Source organism: Amblyomma maculatum, chromosome 11 (genome assembly GCF_055883805.1).
Source record: "Amblyomma maculatum isolate TAMU_Amacu chromosome 11, ASM5588380v1, whole genome shotgun sequence".
In the NCBI taxonomy this organism is placed as follows: Eukaryota; Metazoa; Arthropoda; class Arachnida; order Ixodida; family Ixodidae; genus Amblyomma; species Amblyomma maculatum.
In genome coordinates, this window is record NC_139354.1 from 2756626 (window position 1) to 2772276 (window position 15651).

A 15651-nucleotide genomic window follows, 5' to 3' on the forward strand; every position below is an offset into this window, starting at 1 on the left:
TATTTGAAAGCTCACCCGATATGAAGTTCCGTTCCAACCAAGCTGTACGAGCCTGCCAGGGTGGCCCACGAGTTGCACGCCTAACTCGAGATCCAAGGGTCCCGGAGGGTTCGATTCCCATATCTGCCTACCCATCGATACGTCTCATTACGTCACATAACCCACCAAATAATGAGTGCCATTCGATGCACACTGCCAACTTGGGAGAAGCATACTCACAATTTTTCGCTTAACTAAGACGCGGATTTTGTGAAGTACGAGCCCTGGACTCAATCAAGATCCAACTAAATATGCAAATACGGCGTAGCTCGCCGTCTAGACTCTCACGAGAAAGTACGGTGCAGAGGCATGAGATGCAATACAAAGTGCGAGGCAGCGTTCGGGGTCGAAGCAATCGTCCACAGAACCAAGAAGGAGGCGTCGCAATTGCCGCCTGGACACCCATGGGCCACTGCCTCCAAACTTGTGGCAGGCTCTCCTCTACCCGCTACGATTGAGTAACGAATACTTATTGCGAGAAGAGCAATGCTGACTGTCGTTTCAGCGTAGCCCGCTATACTTAGTGGCACGGGCAGAGGCACATTACTTTTATTTACTTTTGGCCTTCCTCACCATAGTATATGTCGTTTCAGCATAGACGCATATGTTGCGCCGTTCAGGTTTTCGGATCGCTCGGCTGTAGTTGTTGTGGCTGTAGGAAGAAGGAAAAGAAAATGCACGGGCCTGCTACTGGCTCTGTAGCTGAGCCACCTCCGCTGCCTCGTGCAGACAGGAGAAAATAGAGAAGAAAGAAAAGGAAGAGGGAGAGAAAGACGCGCGCCGCAACAATAGCCGTCGTAGACCTACGAAGTGGTGGCGGGTGCAATGACGGCCTACAACAGACAAACATTCGGTGGCAGGCTAGCCCCCGCTCGGCTGTAGTTACTTGTTAAATACTGCCATTCCGGGGGGGGGGGGGGGGGGGAGGGGGGGGGGGAGGGTACCTTCGAATTGCGTATATGTTCAACGAGCTTATTTGACGGCGTGCGATGATTATTTACGGCAATAAGATTGCCCTCGGTAATTAAGGTGATATATAGAACCAACCAGACCAAATAGAAGCTACTTGGTCAATTCACCAAGCAGAAATGTGGATTTTGAGAAAAATAGACGACAGTAATACCAAATGGTTGTGGTAGACTCGCAACATTCGATGCAACAAAAAACATTTATTAACAGAGTTTCTAAATTCATAAACGTGGACACATGTTATCAATTAGAACAAATAAATCAATTTTCGAAGCGCTGTAAATGGCTGATGCAACAGATACTGTTGAAATAGTACTTTTTGAGAGCATTTGGTTGCGTTTCGGCACCGCTAATATTGAGAAGAAATTTGTTGCAAAAGAAAGTACTCAAGCTCGGATAATTTCCACACGGACTAATGTGTCATTCAGAGGAACAGCTCCCACTTTACACGGAACTTCAAATTTTCTTCGTATCCATTGTTCCAAAGGCCCTGGAAATCGAGGAAGTTCTCATCAAAACACTTTATAATTGGCCGAGTTGGCCTATTCAAAACATGGGAAGTCTTTGATACACACTCCAGTACACGCCCTTCCCCTCCTCTTGGATGAATGACGGTTAACGTTACCGCAGGCATGAATGGCCACGGAAGATCTTTGTCCATTTCACCCTTATGCAAGATGTAAGAACCGTGAAGTGTCGTAGGTTCATTCGGAGAAGCTTGTTTGAGGGTGACACCAGGCTCCAGACAGTAGCCGTGAAGGTACACCTTCTTGCTGAAATAATCAGCAGAGCCATGCTCCCACGCAGTGTCCTCGAGGATTTTGAGACCTGGTACAACAAACACGCAGCGCGCACCCTGCAGCTCTACGTACTGAAGCACATCTCTGATGCAGTTTAATGTCTTTTGACTTTTATCCCTCAGGTTGGCTTTGATCTCTTTCGTGGCAGTGAGAACCTGCGATAATTTCCCTGAACTTTTAGTCAATTCGCTTTTTAGTGTTTTCTCTAAACTTACTAGACTTGTCGAAGAAGTAGCAGCTGTGTCGGTGGTAGCGGTGAAAGCCATTTTGATTTCCTCGACAGACGTAGCCATTTGAAGTAAAGATTTTGCCACGCTATCATCGTTTTGTCGTACTGAAGAAGATAGTTCATGGCTCAGGTTTTCCTTCAGCATGTTTAAGGTAAGAGAAATTTCATCCAGTCTTTCACCATGCATGTTGATATCAAGAGCCATCGGTCGCAGGCATGACATGATTTCAGCGGCATGTTCTTCGAAGGTTCCTTCAAAGGAAGTTGAAGAGGCTGTTTCATCCTGGTGGGAAGGATGTGCCTTGGCCAGGGATTCAATAACTCTTGCAGAGCTGCAAGAATCCGACCTGAGATGAGTGCAAATATCTTGGCTAAGAACAACAGTTGAGCACTTGGGGCAATCAACGGAGTGGTTTTGACATTCTTCCAGGTAATGCTGTGCCATTCCCAAAGCAGTCGTCACATACTGGCAGCCATTTTTCTCGTTCCAGCACTTGACCTGCAAGGAGGCAAGAACAATTCAGTAAGAAAAGTTATCATTTATTGCTCATACATGAGGTAAATCGTTCAAATTGGGACTTTTATATTTGCTTGGCTAAAGTAACAAGATATATATCTGACGATTTTTTTTTCAGTTCATTTTAGAAACGCTAAGCTGTACATTGATTTTCAATACTGAACGGCATTTAGCTTCTGCGCTCTGAACTTTCAGGGCAGTCGGATTTAACTAGAAAGTTCTCACCTTCTCAAAAAAATGCGGTACGAAGGAAAATCAGTATCACAATATATTCTCAGCAAGGTTCAAGGAAACGGGGATGTAATAAGGCCATGTTCTTTTCCCGATTTTTTGGACCCGTTGGTAACCGATTCGGCAAGTGAAGCGGCGTATTCCAATTAACGTTCACTCAAGTATAAACTGTGGGCCTATAGTTGACATTCATACTTTGTACACTTCCTTTCTTCACCACAAATATTTTGGAAGGCCTCTGAAAAGGGCCGATGGCTGTGACGCACCGAAATAAAGCCCCGATTCATGCGAGGCGCGTTCATCATCATCATCAGCCTGACTATACCCACTGCAGGGTGCAGGCCTCTCCCATATTTCTCCACTTAACCCGGTTCTGTGCTAGCTGCATCCACTTGACCCCTGCCAACTTATTAACCTCATCCGCCCACCTAACTTTCTGCCGCCCCCTGCTACGCTTTCCTTCCCTTGGAATCCAGTTTGTTACCCTATGCGACCATCGGTTATCCTCTCTTCGCACTACATGTCCTGCCCATGCCAATTTCTTCTTAATTTCCACTAGAATGTCGGTAACCTAAGTTATTTCTCTGACCCACTCTGCACGCTTCCTATCTCTTAATGTTACCCCTACCAATTTTCGTTCCATAGCCCTCTGGGTTGTCCTCAACTTAAGTAGAACTCTCTTGGTTAGCCTCCACGTTTCAGCACCATAGGTGAGTACAGGTAAGATGCAACTGTTGTATACTTTCCTCTTGAGCGATACCGGTAAGCTGCTAGTCACAATCTGAGTGCTTGTCAAATGCGCTCCATCCCAATCTTATTCTTCTTGCTATTTCTTTTTCATGGTCCGGATCTGCGGTTACTACCTGTCCTAAGTAGACATATTCGCCTACTACTTCCAGTATTTCGCTACCTAATGTAAACTGCTGTTCCTTCCCGAGGCTGTTGAACATTACCTTAGTCTTCTGCATATTGATTTTCAAGCCTACCTTTCTACTTTTTCTGTCTAGGTCATCAATCATTATTTGCAGTTCATCCCCCGAGTTGCTTAGCAAGGCAATGTCATCAGCAAATCGCGAGGCGCGTTACCCAGTCCAAATAACGCACGTTTACACAAGTAGCTCCGCGAGTAAAGCTAAGCTTCTTTTCCGTCGCGCGTGGTCCCCAACGTAAAAATAATCAACAAAAAGTGCGAGGTTTGCTTGTTGAGTGGTCGGTATGAGTGGGAGACACAGGATGACGCAGAGGAAAAGGTTCGTGGAACTGAAATCAGCAATAAATGATTTTCGTAAAAATGAAGGGCGTTTGCAAAGCCTTCAATGGAGCTTCTGTGGGGTGATTTCACAAAGTTCGTACAATTGAGTGCTTCATTTAAATGACAATAGTTCAAGTTGTGTTCTGTAATAGAATGAGATGAAATTGATCTTTCTCTAGAATATCTGGTTTTTGTCCAAAAAGACGTTGCACCGTGGTTGAAAACGCCGGTCCAATGTAATTTTACACATGCGAAATACAATAAGAGCTTAGTGTCCAAGAATAATACAAAGCGAGTTGGAAGCGGAGAATAAATACACTCATTTCGCAAATTTCCGCACAGATGGCGCCAAAACACCGGCCAGACCGGTAGATGTGTGAATGACCTGGCACGCGAACACAATAATTCCTTGAAAAGTGTGTTAGACGCAAATAACCTTCCGCGTCACTGTAGACAATGTAAAGGCTGCGTGCCGGCTTTAGACAAGATTTCCATAGTAGGAAAAAGAAAGAGCAAAGAGGAAAGGGAAATACTGGAAGCCTTTCACATTAGGTTGCAAGGCAGTGATAAGTGCGTTAGCGCTCCATCTCTGTTCCTTACGGATAAAGAATATAGGTTGATAAAAAATAGTGTACGCGTGTAGGCGGAAAAAGTAATAAGAAGTTTCCCTGTGTCAATGCATTTTGGTTGGGGTGGGGAGGGAGGCTGTTGGTTGAGTGTGTAAAGGGGTCTCATCACGTGGGTGTAACGCGCTGATACGCATGTGTCGTTTGGCTTCCTGGGTTTACCACTCTGCAATAAAACAGTCCAGCGCTGTCCTGTGTACTCCTTGTGTTCCGTTTTGTTCGCTGGTTGCATTATGCTTGATTCAAACCAACTAGCCCGCATGGCCACCCTGTTGCAGTTAGTCAAACTAACTATAAAATAATGGAAAGGTTGCCTTAACAAAATTCGGTTTTACAAAGTGGTACACTCATGATTACGAATCGGTCACGCACATCTTACACACAACTACTTGCTTTTAGGCACACATTCACCGCAATGTGAGGACTGCAGTGGCGCACTTTCAGTAGTGCATGCTCTCCTCATGGGTCCATTTTATGAACGATATAGTCACGCTCATTTTAGAAAACTTTATGAATACTGTATACCGTTTCATCCTTCACAACTAAAAAGGGCTGGCGCAGTGGTTATGGCGTTCGACTACTGCTCCCAAGGATGCGGGATGGAATCCCGGCCTCGGCGGCCGTTTTTCGGTGGAGGCGAAAAGCAAGGTGCCCGTGTGCTGTGCGATGTCAGTGCACGTTAAGAAATCCCAGGTGGTCGAAATTTCCAGAGTTTTTCACTACGGCGTCTCTCATAGCCTGGGTTGCTTTGGGACGTTAAATCCCACAAACCAAACAAATAAAAGGGGATGACCCCGTTGCATCATTCGACGACGTCATGCACTATTTACCTACAATCGGAATTTTAATGAGCATATAAAGTTTTAATCTTTTCATTTCAGGGCGACTAATTGCAAAGGGTAGCCTGGCACCGAACAAAGATCGCGTGCAACCAAGCACGGTAGGAGGAAACTCCTCGCCCTCCGGCTTGTGCCAAGGCTCCGCTATTAGCTCGTATTCAATTTTTATTTTATCCTTCGATTCCACCTGTTTACACTGAATTTTAGTGTCGGTGTTTACACCCAGCGAATTTTGTCGCACCTTATTTCACACATTACTAGTCAAACATTGTTTTTAACATCTTTGACCTTCCGCCATTAAACTTCTAATTACCAAGCTGCGGTTTTAATGATGAAGTCTCAGATAAGCTCATAAATTGGCACACAAACGCGGAAATAGTTGAAATTCCATAGATCTACATTTTCGCACAATATGTACCAGGACTCAATTCAGGCTTCAAAGAGCGCCCCTGAAAATCCCATTAGGGACAAAGCGGCTTCGTCAGAGCGGTACGTAACATGAACCTAACTTCAAGGTGACGTCGCTGACGATGTCTGCGTGCCCTACCGCTGCCAGATAGCCCTGGGCCAAATTTTGCGCACTGCTGATATGTTGGGTGTTAATTTTTGTGCAGCTATAGGTAAACTTGCTGCAAAGTGCTGTTTGCCACTGATAAATATTTTTGCGCCTTTCTGATAGGCACTCCAATGGAGCATCAGGTAAATTCGAGGGCTAAGCAACCGCACAGGCCAAAGCTTAAACAGGTGCTCCTGTGGGTGCTGTATTTTGCGCTGCCCTTTTGCAAAAGCACACATGACCGTAAAATGGAGCTCACAAAGCACGTAAATAGCACTAAATATCGTGACACTGGGAAACGACACCCCCTCTCACCTCATTACGCCATCGAAGTCAAAGAATATAACACTTTCACATGACCGAGAGCAATAAAATCTTCTCAGTCTTCTCTGGAGTGCGAACAGGTTAGCAACATCGGTATAAATGAAAGGTTATCTCGAGTACAACGCTTAACGTTATGTTAGTTGAAAGTACATAAACATATTTCGAATTTGTTTCTTCCGACAGCCCTTTAAGAACTAGTCATATACAGTGCAAGCTTCTGTTTTCATTGCCTCGTTTCCACCGAGAGAATTTTCTTTTTCTCCTTTTGTTCCCCTCCCAACATTTAGTGCAGCCTACTGGGCATCGCCTAGTCTCTCTCCTTTTCTAGTCTACTATTCCTCTTTCTCTCTTTCTCTCTCAAACAACACTGAAATGCAATACAAACTGCCCTCTTTGGCCATCTTCGTCCAATGAATAAAAAACGAAGTTACGCCCGAACATTTCACTCGGCAAAGACTAAGATGCTAAAGCGAACACGAAAGGAAAACCGTACAATTCTGAGGAATTCTTAATTTTTCCCCAGGCCACTTACCTCTCTGCTTAGCAGCTCGTCAGCAGGGAAGTCCTTCATATCGACGTCCTGCTTCTCGCATTCATAACCGTCGAGAGGACAAGTGTGCGAGTCTTCCTGGTCGCACTTGTCATAGCAACACTCGCACAGGGCGTGCATGCATGGCAGCAGATATATCCTCTTGCGCACTAAGCCACATGCACTGCACACTCGATACGCTGGAATAGGCTTAAGGAATGTTAGAGGCCTCCAATCTACTTGAGGGGAAAACCCGACCAGAGTGCTTTCAGGGCTTGCAGGCAGCATCCTTCACCGCTTAAAATCTTCGTGCGTCGAGGTTTGCGGGCTGATCTTTCCGTACCGGCGATGCGCACTGATGTGCAATTCAACATTCTACCATCAGTATGGAACCAACAGCGAAGCTTTTTGTTGGAAACCGATTGATAATAAACAGTGAGATGCAAGGGCGTTATCAGCTTTTTCTGTTATACAGCAAAGCAAAGGCACGCATTTTACCTAACTGACCATGACTCATTTTAGGTCTTGTCCGCAAAAGGCATGATGCTTATCGTTTTGTGCCGGCTCTTCGATCGCGATAACCAGCGCTCTAGATTATATCAAAAGCGAAAGCTTTTACTACCTTCTTCGCTGTGTGCGCGTGTTTGCCCTTAAACTGAGAAGAACCGTCATGGTTCTAATCACGCCAAGACGATTCGACGTTTGAACATGAATAAAGGTGCATCTAGTGAATGTACCAGTTTCTTAAAAACGTATCTTCGTGACCTGTACTAGTAAAATATGGCTGACGTTGTATATTTTGAGTGCAATAAGAAAAACATCGTGGTGGAGGCATCCCTGTTTCGAACGCCGGGAGCCCGCGTTCAATTTTCATAGCCTCAAGTTTGTAATTCATTGACAGATGGAGTGGATACTTTCTGCAGTGCACAGTTTCTGCGCACACGTACGGTGAGCGCCACTCAAGAGCTGTTAAATGCTTTCGCAATAATGTAATGCGTGTTCGAACTGTGTCAGTGACACATGCTTCCTCCTCTGTGAGGCTGAGAAAAACTTCCTGTCATGCCTACTCCCATAAAATTGTTGCTTGTAATTTCTTGCCATCTTGTACGTGTGCGCACGGAAAGGGAGTGTTATATACAGGGTGCTTCACGGACGACTAAATAATTAAAAAAGACAGGTTCAGTATATAAATAAATATTTGAGGAATACACTCTCTCCCTAGTCGGACACAATATCAAGCAGGATCGGTCGATCTTATTAAGGAAAACAAGTAATTAATTTCCCAAATATCAGAGTTTGGTGATTTATTCCGCAAAGGGAGTTCGAAGCGCAATGTGATGCCACATGAGTTTCTGAAACAAAGAACTCATTTTCTGAAACTTTGCAGCGACAGGAAATCCAACGCTTCTTTCCTTGCGAAAGCGAAACTTTCCGCAGGAGGCGCACAGCAAACTATGTACAGAAATGACGTCCGAAACTGACGTGATACAATGAAAAGAGCGCCAATTTCGGACTGCCTGCTGTACGGTGACGTGACATGCATTTTATTTTGCTCCGTCCCTTCTAAAAATAACGACCATGCAGCTAGCGATGACTGAATGTCCTTTCCCTTTCATCAGGCTTCGAGGCAAAATAATGTACATGACGCAATATGGCTTGCAGTTTGAACTGCGTACCGATTGAGAGATTGATTGATTGATTAAAATATTTTCCACCGATGCAGGAGGCCCTCTACTCACCGCTCCTGGCGTGCAGGCTTGAGGAACGGGGGCTGGGATCTCCGTGACTAAAGACTGGCGAAGATATATATCGGTTTTTCGTGGCTTCAGCCAGCAGTCGCATGGCTCGTTTCTAGTCAGAGGGGACCTCGCTTCGCAGCAGGGTCTCCCAGGCTCCTCTGCATTTAACGTTGTCGCTTGCGCCCGCGGATCTTGGGCATTCCCAAATAATGTGGCGAGAGTCCCCCTTGATTCGCAGGTTTTACAGTTATCTTTTCCCTCATCTACCTGGGTGTGAAACAACCGGAACGGGGCTTGTGGAGTTTCCGCCTTGTAATCGCCGCCAGGCTACGGCCTCTTTGTCATTTTAAGCTGGGATGCGGGGGTGGTATCAAACGTACCCCTAATCTTAACCTATAATTTCGTCCGGTGGTGACGTGAACAGTGGCAACAGGCACTCAGTTCAACTGTCAGGAGATGTATGAACGTTTGCAATCGTCGAACAGAGTACCGTTGCCACTGCTCATCATCAGACGTCGTCATCATAAGCCGCTATCTATACTGTGCTTTTGCGTATTTCGGTGAGTATCGCTTTCTTAGGGAAAATCTTAGGATTTCCTCGTGGTGCAAGGCTTTGAAAAAAGAGCTTTCTTTTCAGAAACTGATGTTACATCGTCTGGTTCAATTCTAGAACTAGAAATTAGGAATAAGCACTAAATTTAGATAATAAAAAGTTAGTTATTTAGATAATTAGAACTATTCTGCTGCATGCTGTGTCTGCCGTGAAAAAGTTTGTTCCTGGAAATATTGTTTTTTCTTATTTCGAACGCGTTATTACTTAAACTGCCTTAAAACATTTTCTGAAACACCCTGTATGACGATCGCTTTCACTTGATTGAATATTCGTGAGTAAGCACCCGTGTATCCTCCTTTTTGCTGTGTGTTGTCTTGGCTGCTGCTGGCGAAGACTCTTAAGAGTTCCTTGGACTGCCAGACGATCAAATCAGTCGATATTGTCGACCATAAACCCTGACTGCTCATTGGAGGGTCAAATTCTAAAGTTAAAGCTCAGCTACTTTGGTCATCTGATGAGAAGAGAGGAGTCGCTGGAGAAAGATTTGATGTTGGGAAAAGTTGAGGGTCGCCGGAGAAGGGGTAGGCAGCGAACGCGATGGTTAAATGGCATTCTCGAGGCATTGCAGATGAAGCTATGTGATGTTAAGAAGATAGTGAGAGACCGGAAAGCGTGGCGTGACATGGTCCATAGGGTCACGAAGAGTCGGACACGACTGAACGCCTGAACTGAACTGAACTGTCTTGGCTGCGCCAAATAATTCGGGCATATTATTCATAACTTTTGTGTTTGCAAGCGCTCCAGAGCTCGCAAAAACGGCCGAAAAACTGGCGGCACGCACTCGTAGCTTCAGCTGCATAACCACAGATGCCTTGCTGGCGACTGATACTCTCCGCATAATCCATGCCTACACAGTTAGTCGTATCCTCTACGTGACCCCTTATCTTACCACAGGCGAAACTCAACAGCTAGACGCCATGATTCGGCAAGCGACAACAGCGGCTTTGAATCTACCAGGGAACACAAGAAACGAGAAACTGTTTACCCTGGTGCTGCATAATACAATACGCGAATCAAGTGAAGCAAAACTTCAAGCCTAATACATACGCCTTGTTGCCACACCCATAGGTAGACAAATATTGCACCAACTTAACATTCGGATCCCTGTCAATGACCCATAACTAAACCCGCTTCCATACCACATCAGGGAATCTTTTTACATCAAACCGCTACCTCTAAACGTGCACCCTTTGCGGGATCAAGGCTGCAGGACTGCGTAAGCACTGCAGAAGTGGTACGGGGACGCCCCGGATGTGGTCTGGGTAGATGCAGCTGTAGACGACCTGGGAGCTACGGCCATAGTATACCGACTAAATACCGACCCTCAGTTTCGAACTGCTACCAGGCACCACCGCAGAAGAGGCTGAAGAGATCACCATGGCCTTTACAGACACTAGTGCCAATTACATCATCAGCGACTCCCAAACCGCAATCTTAAATTACGCTAGAGGCAGGGTACACCTCTGCCAAATGTCTGCTAGCCACACCAACCACCCGTCACCCCTGACGCGTTCAGCTCATCTGGGTACCTGCGCACTCGGGAAACCCCGGCAACGAGGCCGCCGACTCCTTGGCCCGAAGATCAAGAAACCGGGCACAGGCGAAACTCAGGGAAGGAGCGTATGCATGCCTTCGCTGAGCTCACCCACACCTTCGCGCCGAACGACAACAATATCCATCACCACAGGCCTCCCTTACACACCTGGGAACAGCATCTCTGGCGACGATTGCAGACGAGGACCCTCCCCACTCCCTCCCTATTATCTCACTATCAATCTATCCCGCCAACCTGCCCCCTCTGCCAAGCCCCTAAAGCAACACTCACCCATATCCTACTAACCTGCCCGGAGTCTCCTCCCACCGGCGGATCGGTGCCACTCCGGACTTGGGAAGACTGGGAGACACTACTCTCCCAGGACCCGGCGAAGCGAAAGATCGCGGTTCGCCGGGCTGCCGACAGATTGAACATGAAAGTTTGAGTGTTGTGGGACCGTGCGGGGACCCAGGGGGCCCCGAATATCATTGCGTCAATAAATGCTTTGTCCTCCTCCTGGCGACTACTGAGGCGATAAGCGGCAGCGAATTGAGAAGGCCGTCCTTCATATAAATGGCCTTTGTAAGGAAAGCAAGCCTCGGTATTTTTTTTAGTCAAAATGCACTTTTCTGATGTGCATGCACATAAGGTAATTTAAACAAATTAGGTTTTTAGGAACATAACACAATACTATATATTGTGAGCGCTGTACGGCGCTTCATAATTCACACCGGTGCACCATGCCATGCTTCATCTTCATCCTTCTCTCTTGTTGATACTGATCGTCATCGCTTAGGGCGGTAGGCTTCGGTGCTTGACTCGGGTTTCAGGTCTTAATAAACCTGGTCCGCCAAGCCCGTTGGTACACGTGGTGGAGGGGCTTTTTGATTCCCTCGCTACCTAGTTACCTGCATCTACCTGGAGCTCAGTTTCGATCGCCGCGTTATCGATCGTCGATAACCATCGTCGCCACCCAAGATGGAAATGCCGGTGTTTCGGGTTCTTCCGATTCCACCCCAGCTCCCCTTGCATTTGGATTATGAGCAGCCGTCAGCGCGACCTCCAGATGTTTGCCAGTGTCCGCGGTGACGACGCTGATGACTGGTTCGATAGCTATGACCGGGTCAATGCTTTCCACTGATGGGGCGACTCCCTTAAGCTCATAAATATGTCCTTTTATTTAACTGATGTTGAAAAAACCTGGTTTCTGATCTATGAATCGACAATTACGAAGTGGATCTCTTTCAAACAAAAGTTACGCCAGATTTTCTGTGCTCCTACTGTTCGAAAGTCCGCCAAGATGAAGCTGGTGGCAGAGTTCAGCGATCCAATGAGACCTGATGCTTCTTATACATAAGATGTCCTCGTAATTTATCGGTGCGTTAATGCTATCATGCCAGAGGCCGATCGAGTCCCCCACGTCATGAGGAGGATTGGATCTCTCGTCTTTAATACCTTGGTCATGCAAGACTCTTCCACTGTCGACGCCATCATCTCCACTTGCCAATGCCTCGACGAACTTTAGTCAATTCGACTTCAACCCGACCCGACTTCCCTTTCTGTTCACTACCGACTGCCACCTCCGTTCACTTATCCTTGGACTAATTCGTGACGAGCCACTAGCTCAAGGGGATGCGTGCCGCTCCGTAACAAAGCCACGGCCTCCAAGTGCCGGGCTACGCAGCATCCTCAAATAAGAGTTGACCTCTAAGACTTCCTCCCCTTCCATACAGCCTCCCCCACCATCTTTCCTGCACCAACGTAATCCCAGATCCCATCTTTGCCACCTGCATTTGGAGCGCTTACACAACCGATGCCTCCCAGTGCCCATGTCGCCGAATTGGCACCATCCGCAGCGGCGCCTTCGTACTACTCCACCTGGGACCCAGACCGGCCTGTTAGTTATTACTGCGACTACTGGGGCTATTTTTTTCAGTTTCTGTCATCGCCGGCTCCAAAATGGACGTCGTGGGTACGATTCATTCGAAACAGACTATCCTTCCCGTTTATCCAGCTCTAACCGTCGTTCACTGCCTGATTATTCCCGACATTCATCACCCCCTCCAGAAAGTTGAAAGTTCCACTGCGTCTCGTGGTTACTGGCCTTCCAGACGCCGTTCCCTTCCGCAGTTTCGCCGCTCAACCTCGCCGCCCCGCCAAGCTCCTCCGATCCCCCTCTCGGAAAACAGACCACTGCAGTTTTAGGAAAACGAAAACTCTGTGATAGTCAACAGGAACTGCAGACAATTTTTGGCATTGCGTGTCACTTAGCTGCACAGGGCCTCATTATAATAAGGACGCCACAACTAGGCTTGGTTTAGTTCATGGAGTTTAGCGTCCCAAAGCTACTTAAGTTATGAAGGGAGACATATTTAGCGGTAGCGGAAATTTCGACCACCTGGCTGACTAACGTGCACTAACATCGTACAGTGCACGTGCGCCTTGCTTTTCGCCTCCATCAAAAGCGGCCTCCGCCGTCGGTTAAATCCTATCCCGCGTCTTTGGGCTTAGCGGACGAGCGCAGTAACCACGGAGTCACTTCGGCAGGGGCATTTTTCCTGCTGTGGAATACTGCGCTACTTGATAGACAGAGACAAGTGGAAGACGACACACGAATGAAGCGCAAACTTACAACTATTTATTTTTATCGACAAAACACGTACATATATACATATAGCATTCTTATCAAATCACAAACACATCATTCATGCGTGTGATCACGCACGTTATCACTTCGACCACAACTCCGCATCTGCACAGCTATCATATCTAGCTCCTCTTTTGTGAGAGCCACAGATGATGTACTAACGCACGTATCTTTTTCTGCTGACTCAATTAAGAAGGCTTCTACGATTTCTCTTTCAATTCTTTCCTTTTGTTTGCCTACAATTTCAGTCCTGTGGAATAATGGTCTGCAGCCAGTTTCGCATCGCAAGCAATGTTGCGCAAGATTTCCAGGGTGGCTGATTTTCCCACAGTCATTATGATGTCCCAGGAGCCTCTTATTAACACATCTTCCCGTTTGTCCGATGTATTGTTTTCCGCACGAAATCGGGATCTTGTAAATGATTTCATCCTGACAAGGTATGAACCTTTTTTGATGTGCAATTTCACATTCCTTCCTCTTGCCACGCTTGTCATGCTCATTTACTGCGTTACAGAGGCTTATCAACTTTTTTGGCGCCCTAAATATCACCTTCACATTATGTTTGTTTGCTACCTTCTTTAATCCATGTGACACTTTGTGTATATACGGAATTACAACACATCGCTCTCAGTTGCCCTCTTCTCCCTGCACCTGCGTTTTCTTCGTTATGTTTTTCAGCAGCTTTTCTGCCACAGACGAAATGACACTATCTGGAAAACCACTGGCTTTCAGCCGGGTTATTTGCATGCCGATGCTTTCTGTCATTTTGTGATCGCAGGACTTCTTAATGTTCTGCAACATGCACGAGTGGGCAACGCTCCTTTTAACAAACTTGGACTGGCTCGAATCGAATCTCATGAGGCTTTTTCGTTTTTGGTATGATACCACCAGCATGTGTGCATGGGGGTCTCCTGTATTTGTAGATCGAGGAACCTTACCATCCCTTTATCAGGTACTTCGTAGGTAAAGTCAAGCCCATTGAACTTGCCCTTGAAAAGCGCGACCATCATATCCGCGTCGACCGTACCAGATCTTTCTGTACTAAAAGCAAAAAATCATCTACGTATCGAAAGCATGCTACAACATCCCTGCTTTCCAGTTCAGGTTTTAGGCTGCGGTCTCCCTTTGCCATGTACAGGTGTCATTTCGTCTGTGGCAGAAAAGCTGCTGAAAAACATAACGAAGAAAACGCAGGTGCAGGGAGAAGGGGGCAACTGAGAGCGATGTGTTGTAATTCCGTATATAAACAAACTGTCACATGGATTAAAGAAGGTAGCAAACAAACATAATGTGAAGGTGATATTTAGGGCGCCAAAAAAGTTGATAAGCCTCTGTAACGCAGTAAATGAGCATGACAAGCGTGGCAAGAGGAAGGAATGTGAAATTGCACATCAAAAAAGGTTCATACCTTGTCAGGATGAAATCATTTACAAGATCCCGATATCGTGCGGAAAACAATACATCGGACAAACGGGAAGATGTGTTAATAAGAGGCTCCCAAGGGATCCCTGCTGACCTTCTCTAAGCAGTGCAACCAGTCTTTCGGCTGGTTCCCCTTCTTTGGGAGTAAATAAAGAGTTATCATCATCATCCTGGAACATCATAATGACTGTGGGAAAATCAGCCACCCTGAAAATCTTGCGCAACATTGCTTGCGATGCGAAACTGGCTGCAGACCATTATTCCACAGGACTGAAATTGTAGGCAAACAAAAGGAAAGAATTGAAAGAGAAATCGTAGAAGCCTTCTTAATTGAGTCAGCAGAAAAAGATACGTGCGTTAGTACATCATCTGTGGCTCTCACAAAAGAGGAGCTAGATATGATAGCTGTGCAGATGCGGAGTTGTGGTCGAAGTGATAACGTGCGTGATCACACGCATGAATGATGTGTTTGTGATTTGATAAGAATGCTATATGCATATATGTACGTGTTTTGTCGATAAAATAAATAGTTGTAAGTTTGCGCTTCATTCGTGTGTCGTCTTCCACTTGTCTCTGTCTATCAAGTAGCGCAGTATTCCAGAGTATGATCAACCAACTGGCCCCCGTGTTTGCATTGTTGGCATTTTCCCTGTGTCTCTGAAACTAATATTGAGCAAAAAAACGGGAAACAAAATTAGGCGTTAAAATTTGAAGTGCTTTATTTATTGAGAGTAATTAGTCACAAAACTATTGGATACATTGCATATGTTTTCAGCTTTGGCAAA

General features: G+C 46.1%; 1 protein-coding gene across 1 annotated transcript; it reads right to left on the minus strand.

Moving 5' to 3' along the window:
• Positions 1–1177: 1177 nt before the first annotated feature.
• Positions 1178–7339, minus strand: LOC146172658 (uncharacterized). The gene is made up of 2 exons (XM_084583232.1): positions 6915–7339; positions 1178–2536 (listed from the first exon to the last, which is right to left on the minus strand). The coding sequence occupies exons 1-2, from the start codon at positions 7197–7199 to the stop codon at positions 1433–1435; spliced, it is 1389 nt and encodes a 462-aa protein (XP_084439358.1). The 5' UTR covers positions 7200–7339; the 3' UTR covers positions 1178–1432.
• Between the last annotated feature and the right edge of the window lie 8312 nt (positions 7340–15651).

Coding starts and splice junctions, on each gene's coding strand:
- LOC146172658 (XM_084583232.1), bottom strand. CDS start 7,199: ATGCTGCCTGCAAGCCCTGAAAGCACTCTGGTCGGGTTTTCCCCTCAA. Junction 2,537..6,914: donor ACGAGCTGCTAAGCAGAGAG/GTAAGTGGCCTG, acceptor GCCTCCTTGCAG/GTCAAGTGCTGGAACGAGAA.